The following is a 10,537-nucleotide window of genomic DNA, read 5'->3' on the forward strand; positions in this document are numbered from 1 at the left end:
TGTGAAAGCTATCAGTTTTTCAACACTACTTCTACCATCCCTGAGTTATAGATGCTTCTATTATGTGATCAAATGACTTAATGATATGTTAAATTCCACTAAATGAATTATTATAGGAACACAGATTTCATGATTACATGTCCTTAGGATCACCCAAAGGAACACATTTTCTTAAAGTCCATGAGATATCTTAGTGTCTCTATTAAGAATACCTATTGCTACTGACTTCTATCAATAGTGACCCAATCCATACGAAATATATCAACTTATGATTTCACCCATAGGTTAAAGCCACTATTAACTTCTGCACAAGCTTAACATTCTCTTAAGGTTCAAAGATTATACAGTATAATAGTTTACCACCTCCTAATTAGAGGGATGACTTGTCTTAGCTTGACCGTCGAGATGAGTTTCTCATGGTGAGTGCACTAGTGTATGTGATGCATACTAGACAGGACCTATGATGAATCATGATACAAGGCTATCAATTGTCATGATTCACCAAGCTATTATATTGTATGGACTTTCAACCTTGAGACGATATTGAGTTTGTACCAAAATCAACATGAGGCGTTGACTTATGGGTGAGACCCTAAAGTAGTCATATATCCTTACGGATTGGATCATTGTTGATGGAGGCTGGTGGCAACAAGTATGCTCAATAAAGGCACTATGATATCTCATGGAATTGAGACAGTATGTCCCCTTAGGTGATCCAAAGGACATGCGATCATGAAATGTATGGCCACAGTAATTCCTTTAATGGAATTTGATATATACTCCTTGGAGGTAGGGTGTGTTAGTTGATCACATAATAAGTGAGATTTGTAACTCAATGATTGGAAATGTAATCTTGATAGGTGATAACACTATCTTGTTAAATTACAAACATCAGTTCATGGGGAGTATGCATATAGTGGATATTAGATTACAGAATTGAGCTTCGTTTTGTTGTTATTTACATAGGGTATTGGAGTGTAGTTGGTTCTCTTTAGTGAAATGTTGAATCAACTTCAAAATTTACTTCTAAGGAAACCGATACTTTTATGGGTCTCAATGGTCCCCGCTTTGAGTTCATACACCATGATGACATAGTTTATGAGGGTTTGATTGGCTCAGGTTCATTCTTGTGCATAAGGACATTTTGGTAATTGCACAAGGGATAATGAACTAGGTCTTTGGGTTAGGATAATTGATTCATTAAATGACCTTATGTGGTTAATTAGTCAATTAGAACCCGTTTTGAGTTAGATTAAGTGATCCAAGCCTTGATAGACTCAAGTCACTTAAGCCCAATGGGCAACCCTATAAATACCTCTTAAAGGGTTAGGGTTTCCTAATGACTTTAATTAGTTGTCTTTCACCTCCAGAGATAGTGAGAAAGAGCCAAGGTTTCCACCATTCCAAAGCCCACACTTTTGAGTGTCAAGATTGTGATTTGAGTCATCGGGCGCAAGATCTTGGGTGTACAAGACCTCTAAACTATTTAGACATGTTCTTCACCATAAGGAATTGATTTGGGAACATCCAAATGCAGGTATATATGAATACTTTTTCTCTAGATCATTATCCTAATATGGTTTTTATAACCATACGTTTCCGCTGCAATAGATTTAGAGAAGCTTAGGATAGTTTACATACACCCTACGAGATCCAAAGCATGGGAATGAAGAAATCCAGGGTTTTCAACAAGTGATGCAAGCTTGAATGTTCAAATCAATATCAATGCAAAAGGAAATAGAAAGTGGAAAGTCAAGTCTAACTTTGTTTCATTTTGTCTTGCTTTTAAGAACTCTATTCAAACACATGAACTCCAAAAAAGTGGTGAAATTGATGTTTAAAAAAATGGTCAAATAATAATCTAATAGATTTATTCACAAAGTCATTGCCAACCTTATCATTCAAGAGGTTAGTACAAAAGATTGGAATGCACCAACTCAAGAATATCGACATGAGGGGAAGTATGTTTATAAAAGGATATAAGTATACTTCACCCATTTTCCTTTTGTCCAAGTTTTATCCCATTGGTTTTACTTAGAAAGTTTTTAATGAGACAATCCTAATAGACCAAGAGCAATCTAAAGAATTACAAAAATATTGTACTATTTTTCCTTCACTAGATTTTTCCCATGGGTTTCTTAATAACAAGGTTTTATTGATCGTGGAAAGGGAAGTATTGTAAATGAGGTGGTGAATGACCACCACTAAATTTCATTTATGAATTTTCATTTACTTATCTGAAAGATGAGTAATGAAAGTCATTTGTGTGAAGACTATAAAAGGGTTTTCCTCATACCTTGTATAAGTCACACCTTAAACAAGACGTTCTCTTGATTTTTTTCTCTAATTTCCTCACCTCCCTTATCTATAGTATGTATGTTTGTATGTATTTGACACATGGGTAAGACCCTAAGGTGGTCACATATTCCCTATGGATTGAGCCATTATTAATGGAGGCTAGTCATGATAATTGATATTCTCGATAGAGGCACCATGATATTTCATGGGATCGAGATAGTGTATGCCCTTGGATGATCCTAAGGACTTGTGATCATGAAATATGTGGCGTTGTAGTAATTCCGTTCAAAAAATTTGACTTTGCTCTTTATGAGATAAAGTATATCATTTGATCATATAATAAGAAGATTTGTAACCCAAGGATTGTCAAGGTAATCTTGAGATGTTGATAGACTTACCTTGTTAGATTATAGACACTAGTTCGTAAGGAGTTTGCATGGTGTGGATAGTAGGTCACAAACTTAAGTTTTCTATCTTGATATAATATCATAGGATATTAGAGTACAGTTAACTCTCTGTAGTGGGATGTTGATTTAACTTTAGAATTGGATCCTGAGAGAGCTAATATTTTCCATGAGTCTTAGTAATCCCCACTATATTCCTAGGTGGCATAGTATTTGAGGATTAGTTAGGTTATCTATTCACATGTATGCATAAGGGTGTCTTGGTAAAAACGTAAGGTTGCATAGGAGCTTGTGAATGCTATCTGTGGATTGAGATAATTGATTAATTAAAGCCCAATAAAACTAATTAATCAATTAGGACTCAAGTGGGTTGGATCAAGTGACCTAAGCCTAAATAGGTTAAAGTCACTTAAACTCACAGGAAGCTTATATAAACCCATTAAGGGTTAGGGCTTTGGTCTTCTTCTTCTTTAATTTTTGAGATAATCTAAAGACAGGAATGTTAGTCTCTACCCTTCTTAGAGTATTCTACCATCCTCAAGTGCCTACATCAAGGAAAGTGAACCATCGGCAGGAAGACCTCTTGGTTTTTGAGATCTGCTTCACCAATTGGAATAGATCTAGGTACATCTAGATCATAGGTATGGTTTTTATCTCTAGATCCATGGTTATTGATAATTTTTATTATCATGTTTTTCATTGTGCGTAGATTTAGAAATCCTTAGGATAGTTTTGCATATACCTCAACGATCTAGGGATTGAAATTTAACAATCCAAAGATTTCAACAGACAAAACAATGAAACAACTTTAATAATCTCAAATAACTCGTTAATTCATGAGAAATTGAAATTGCAAATGGAAACCTTTACATTATAAACTTCTATTACTTTGTCTCTGTAATATATCTCAAACAACATACTAAATGGTACACATTAAACTAAAATATAACAACAAAGTACATTTAATCATATAGTTACCTTAAATTGTATATGCTTATACATCATTATCATTATCATCAAATTAATTACATGTGTTTCCATATCTACTAGTAATTCATCATTACTCCTAATATCTCATAATGTTGTGGAGTTGAATGTGGGTCCATATCTAGTATAGTAATTCATCATTACTCTTAATATCGAATTATGTTTGTAGAGTGATGATAATGTTGGGGAATTCAATTGGAAGACTTAATAACATAAAAGAGGTAGTGATAATGCTCATTTGGTGATTTTAAAATTTTGATGTAGGGGTCGTGCAAGTTGAGTTTGGTTTAGACTTTTGGGGTAGAACGATGGATCAGTCTTTAAGTTGGGTTGACAAAAATTTAAAAAAAAAAATCTTAGCATGAAAAAAATGTATATCCTATTTTACTCTATCAAGCAAACGAGAACCTAAAATACTTATGCAACTCAATGAATATAATTGTTAGCCAATTGAGGGAATATTTGCTTAAAAGGGATCAAATAATACTTATATTTGGAAAAATAACTTTCATGAATTGAAACTTATGCATAGCACCTCGTTATGATACTTTTACCTCTTTAATTTTTTTATTAAAAATGGTTAAAAGACATTTTTGTCCGAAAAAAAGGGTTATAATTTATATTTTTCTTAAAAAAAATTAACTTTCATGTTTTGGAAATTGTAAATAAGAGCTTATTTTGATATTTTCCACTTTTTTTTTTTAATTCAAAAAGTGTTTGATATGAAATAAGTATTTAAAAAATTATTAAAAAATATTTTTGTATATTTTATATTTTCTAAAAATACACATCATTCATGTCTACATTTTAATCAAATAACCCATCATGTGAAAATTTCTCAATTCAATCATTGGATTGTCTAAAAAGGGAAATAAAAATTGCAAGCTTTGGCCACTCAATCATAGATGATAATCATATGAAATTGACTTTTCCTAACGTTAGCACAAAATACCCACCATAAAACTTCAACCATTTATCCATTGGTGATGTTAAATAAAAAAATTCATTTCATTTCTTGTTAACTATAATATTTGAATTATTTATTAAAAATAATTAAAAAAAAAAAAGAAAAAAAAGAAAAGGATGCTGAGGCTTAAAAGTAAATATTAAATTAATAAAGAAAAAGAAACAACCATAACCAAAACTAAAGATTTTGAGCCACGTCAGCACCGTTGGATTCTGAGACAGCAAGGCAATTCGGTCATTTCAAGTGTAAAAAAATGCCCCTAAAAAGGAGGCCCCCCATTCAATTCAATTCCCATGAGACTCGCTCCACTGCCCCCTCGTCCCTGATCCTCCCCTCTCTCTTTCTCTCTCTCATCATCATCATCATCACCATCATCCCCGTCGGCCGCCAGACAGATTCAGATACAGATATAGAGAGACAAAGATCCAAAGAACAAGAGGAGGGACAGATTCCGTCCACCCCATAATTTTCCATTTCTCCTTTTGATTGGTTAGTCTTTGGCCCTCTTCATCTGTTGTGTCAGAATGTGTTTCTTGTCTCTCTTTCTTCTCTTCTCTTTTTATCAATTTAATTTAACTTTCTTTTTGTTTTTTGACAGATGATTTATTATTAAAAAGCTGTGCAAATTCCAGATCTGGTCTCCTCCCCGAAGTCCCCACCCACGGAAGGTATCCTATGAGGATTCCAACCCCTTTCTTTTATTTCAGTTTTGAATGTGTTTTCCTGTCTTCCGGGGATTTACCGGATCTGATGCTTCCGCGTCTCTCGGATTTTGGGATTTGATTTTCTCGAGAAAATGCGGATTTTCCCGAGAAACTTCTCCTAATTTTCTTACTTCGTGTTTTCCGTCTCACCGAGGTGTCTCCAGAACGGAAATCTGACGCGGAATTTTTGGTCCTCTAATTCCGGGTAGAAAATCTGCATTTTCCCGAGAAAATTCACATTTGTATTCTGCTATTTTTTATCTCTCAAACATTTCCGAGGACCCTCTGCACGCCGGTCGAAAAACGAAGTTTCTAATCCTTTGAATTTTTCTCATAAAACCGTGCAGTTTGTCGAGAGAAATTTGGATTATTCTTCTGCTTATCCAGCTGTTAGCGCCACTTTTGCTGTTATAATCCGTTCACTTTGTCATAATTCAAACTTTAGTCTTTTGTTACTTTTATTATTATACAAAGATTTTGTCACTTTCCCTGATTTTTTTTCTTTTTCTCGAGACTGTGTGACCGACTTTGAATGAAAAATGTGGTTAGTATGTCCGTGATGGACCCGTCCACACTCCGAGATCGGCTTAGAACCAGAGAGGACGACGACGGCAGAGATGCTTGGGCCGGACTGACCCTCGGCGCCGTGTTGGGCTGCGAGAAGCGGCCTCCGCCGGGCCACATCAACCGAACCCTCCTGGACATTATCAGAGACGAGTCCACCGGTTACAAAGACGTTCTTGGCCAGCCCAACAACAACAACAACAAGATGAGCTGGAAGTCCTTCAAGGATCGCCTCCGGATCCGCCGCGCTGGAGCCGCCTGGACCTCCTCCATGCCGATCCCAGCCTCTGACGTCCCCACCAGAAGCCAGCTCTCCCGCCGCCAGTCCACTCGGGTTACGATGTACACCACCGATCCGCCGGAGCCGACGGAGACCTTCGAAGAATCTCCTGGGACGCCGGAGAACCCCCTCCCCGTCGAGGCCGTCCAAGTCCATAACTTAAGGCCTCAGTTTTCACGGAACAATTCCATTCGTGCTCCGTCCCGGACGTTCAGCCGAGCCGACTCCACTCGCTTGCACACCGGAGTCACGGATGGGCCGGTGGTCTCGCGCCGGCTGTCGGCGGCATTGGCAGAAGAGCGAGAATTGCAAAGGGCAGAATCTGCGGCAGCTCTGGGAGGTGATGATGATGAGGCAGGGGAAGAAGAGGATGAAGGGGAGGGGGAGGAGGAGGGGCCAGAGGCAGCACCGAGGATGTCGCTGATGGCATTATTAGAAGAAACAGACAGGCAGGCGGGAATAGTGGGACCCGCATACGTATTAGAAGAAGAAGAAGATGAGGATGAAGAGGAAGAAGCGGGCAGCGGAGGAGGAATAGAATACAACTGCTGCGTGTGCATGGTGAGGCACAAGGGGGCTGCCTTCATACCCTGTGGACACACATTTTGCAGGCTGTGTTCCAGGGAGCTGTGGGTGAGCAGGGGTAACTGCCCTCTCTGCAATGGCTTCATCTTGGAAATCCTCGATATCTTTTAGAAGCCCAATTTCCCATCTTCTTCATTCTCATGGATATATGTCCTCTCTCCTTCCTCTCTGTTTAACTTCACCCTGTGGTCATGAATGCTGAATGAGAAGAAGGTAAAGAAGATGATACAAATTCCTGTAATGGGGTTGGGAGTTGGGGCCATGGGTGCGGATGGCTTCTCTTGATTTCATTTTGTATGTTGGATTGTTTATTCCCCAGAATTCCTTTAAAAAACAGGCCAGTGGAATTGTACCAACAAAAAAGAAAAGGATTTCCAGGCTGCTGTCAGAGGCTTAAGGCTTTTAAGCTTGCTTATTTCTTTCAATCTATACAGGGTTTTCTTTTTTCTTTTTTCTTTTTTTTCAAGTTTTACCCGCTTAATCATGATGGCTCAGTTTTTGGTAAACGGGAATCCTTGGAGGGACGATGGAAATGCCATTTTCTTTGTTTTCCGGTTTGAACAATAAGTACCAAAATGTAATAAAATACGAGGGATTTTAATCATCTCACTTTTTAAAAAAGAAAAAAATTGTTTGGTATTTTTTTTTTTTAATTTTGCTTTTATAAAAGATTATAAATTCACTTTATATAATATAAACTAAATTTAATTAAAGTCTTGTTAAGAATAAAAGTAATTTTGTAATTATAAATAAATTAAATATAGTTTTTTAATCAAATATAAATATTAATATTACAATAAAATCATAAATTATATATATAAATATTATAAAATATGTAACATCTCGAAAAACTAGAATTTATTAATTTTGTTAAACATAAATAATAATAATTGCTAATACTATTTTATTTTAAATGAATTTAAAGAAAAATGAGTCAATTTTTTATATTACATGCCTATATTTAATATTCAATTAGACATAATGTATTTTGAAATTTTTTATTTGATCTATAATTAATTAATTAGCTTTTTGAATTTCAAATTATTTGAAGATTCAATAAAGAATTTAAAATATTAATTTAGAATTTATTTACCTAGTGAGAAAATTTTTAAAATATAGTTGTAAGTATAAGAGAAATATAGCACGACACATAATATATTAGGTTTAGTCTATTACTTTTTTTGTAATTACTATATATATTTTTTGAATTTCAATTATTTTTAAATTATTAAACTCATTAATAAACCCAATACAAAGTTTTGATTTCAAATTCATTTTTCAAATAAAAAAAATCAGAAAATGTGTTTCTATAAAAAAGAAAAAAAAAAAAAAAAACAAAACAAAACAAAAAAAAAATAGTCATTCTACATCAATTTTGTCTATAATTTTTTTGTATTAATTTATTATATTATTTTTTACTTTAAAATTATTTTTAAAAATATTAAATTTATTAACAAATCCAATATATTAAGTTTTTCTTAATTTTGAGTTTATTCACAATAAAAAATTCACAAAATTATGATTATATATATAAAATAATTCATCTGATTTTTTAGTGGTAATCATGGATTTGAAGTTTTTTAATATTAATTGAATTGATTTTTAAGTTTTAAATTATTTTTAAAAATTAATGAACTTTTTCTATTTAGTGTTACTTGGTTTGGAAACTATTGGTTTAATAAAGAAATGATAGAAGTTAAAAGAAATAATAAATAAAAAAAAGCATATATAATTAAAGGGAGATCAAATTTGAAATTTTTTTGTATTGATAAGGGGTGACGGAGAAAGAATGAAAGAAAAATATATCACATTTTATTTTATTTATTTTTTGTTTCTTATTTTTTATTCTTATTTCTCTATTTTTTTTTTCTTATGTTTTAAAAAATTAATGAAAACAATTTTTTTATTCTTTATTTCATTTTGTTTTTACAAATTGTCTGAAAAAACAACCAAGCAATGCCATACATTTTTAAAAATAATTTTTTTATTTTTAAACAAATAATTATTCTAACCTTATATTTTCAAGTGCATCTAAACACAAGAATTGAGATCAATAAATTCAATCTTATTTAAGGTTAAATAAGAATGAAAATATTCATTTTCATTCCTCATTTTTTATGTATAAAAAATGACCTTATAGGTTAACATTTTGCCCTATTTGAAATGTTGAAATAGAAATGAGAATTCGGATGAATTCCATTTCTATTCATAAAAGAATTTAGATTATTTTTTAAAACAAGAATAAAAAAAAATTAATATAAAATCAAATTTCACTTTCACTCAAATGTGAAAATCTTGATTTATCTGTTTTAGATGATATTATAATTTTATTGTCATTTTATTTTCATTTTTATTTCTTTTGCATATGTAACATACAAGTATGTTTCACAATGATTTTAATAAATATTTCTAACTTTTTTAATGCTTAAAAACTTTTAACTTTTAAACATTAAAAAAATTAATTTTTTTTTAAAATTACTATCAAATAAACTCTATATCCTTAGGGATAGAGAAACATTATTTTCCTAAAAATGTATAGACGTTCCATGTTACCCTCTAACCTTTTCAAAGGAATTGCCATATTTATGTTAACATATGATTACTTCCTAATACTTGAAGTGAATATATATATATATTTAGAAAAGCATCATGGCTACTTAAACTAATAGATAAAATATGTTTCTTCTATTTTTTTTAATTTTTCTTTTTTTTTATATAACAAGGCAAATGGGACAAATAAATTGAAAAAAAAATATGAAACAAAAATTTAGGGCATGTCTTGGTGGACTTCTGTTTTTTAATGTTCATTTTTTTAAAGGAAAATTTTAAAAATAATTTTAAAAATCAGGTATGACAACTTATTTTTAGTTTTTATTTGAAAAATTTAATAAAAAAATTAAAAAAATTTAACTTTATAAAAAAAAATTGTTTTTATAATTTTCAAATAATTTTTTTTTTTTAAAAATTAATATTTCAACTCACTCAATATTTTTTTTTAACCTAACAAAAATCCTATCCAAATTCCAAATAACATTAACCCATATTTTATTTTTCCTTGCCTTTCCTTTTCTTCCCATTTTCCCTTTTTTCTTCTTCTTTATTGTGCTAACACACCCTTAAACTTCTTACTTTGGGTAGCTTGGAACATCAAAATCATTTGTTGATGGGCCTGAGATCATACCTATGTTGGTGACATTTGTGGTGGCTTCCAATCATGAGAAAGATAGGGCTATCAACTTTATTTATTGTGTGGAAAAGAAGGGAAAAAGGGAAATGACCTATGTGCATATTACTTATTGTTTGGATATCAAGAGACTGTGACACCCACCTTATAAGTATTTCATTTGCAAGATGCCCATATGGTGGAAAGAAATAGCATGAAATTAGATGTAAAATTTTCTTTCACAAAACAGAGAGTTGTGCAGGACCACCCTGCACAATGTCCACTGTAGGAAAATTTTCATCCAAGCTAAAGGCCAATTCTTTTTTGTCTATGGCCTTGGCTCAAACTGATTGGGTGAGGTTGAGATAAGGCCCCCCCCCCAAAAAAAAATGGGTAAGTTGAAATTTTCAATTCAGTGGAAGAGCATCACTGTCCAAGGTTCAATCATGAGCATAAGTTTTAGGAAGGTCTCAAAAATCAGCTTCTTGTTTTTTAAATAATAATTATTTTTTGTAATATTAAAAAATGGGTTTGTTTGTTTGTTTGTTTGCTTTTGGATGAGAATTGATTTGTTGGTAGGGCAGC

The 10,537-nt window shown here is 32.6% G+C and overlaps 1 protein-coding gene across 4 annotated transcripts; it reads left to right on the forward strand.

Annotated features, from left to right (window-relative positions):
* Positions 1-4,935: 4,935 nt before the first annotated feature.
* On the forward strand, positions 4,936-7,237 carry LOC100852917 (uncharacterized). 4 transcript variants are annotated; one of them, XM_019218050.2, is made up of 3 exons: positions 4,936-5,145; positions 5,255-5,324; positions 5,708-7,237. In XM_019218050.2, the coding sequence occupies exon 3, from the start codon at positions 5,893-5,895 to the stop codon at positions 6,898-6,900; it is 1,008 nt and encodes a 335-aa protein (XP_019073595.1). In that variant the 5' UTR covers positions 4,936-5,145; positions 5,255-5,324; positions 5,708-5,892; the 3' UTR covers positions 6,901-7,237. The 4 variants fall into 4 exon arrangements, with proteins under 4 accessions (XP_019073595.1, XP_019073596.1, XP_003635011.1 ...); XM_019218051.2 differs by having other exon boundaries at positions 5,874-7,237; XM_003634963.4 differs by having other exon boundaries at positions 5,910-7,237.
* Positions 7,238-10,537: the final 3,300 nt, after the last annotated feature.

The sequence above is a fragment of the Vitis vinifera genome, chromosome 7, assembly GCF_030704535.1.
Source record: "Vitis vinifera cultivar Pinot Noir 40024 chromosome 7, ASM3070453v1".
NCBI lineage: Eukaryota > Viridiplantae > Streptophyta > Magnoliopsida > Vitales > Vitaceae > Vitis > Vitis vinifera.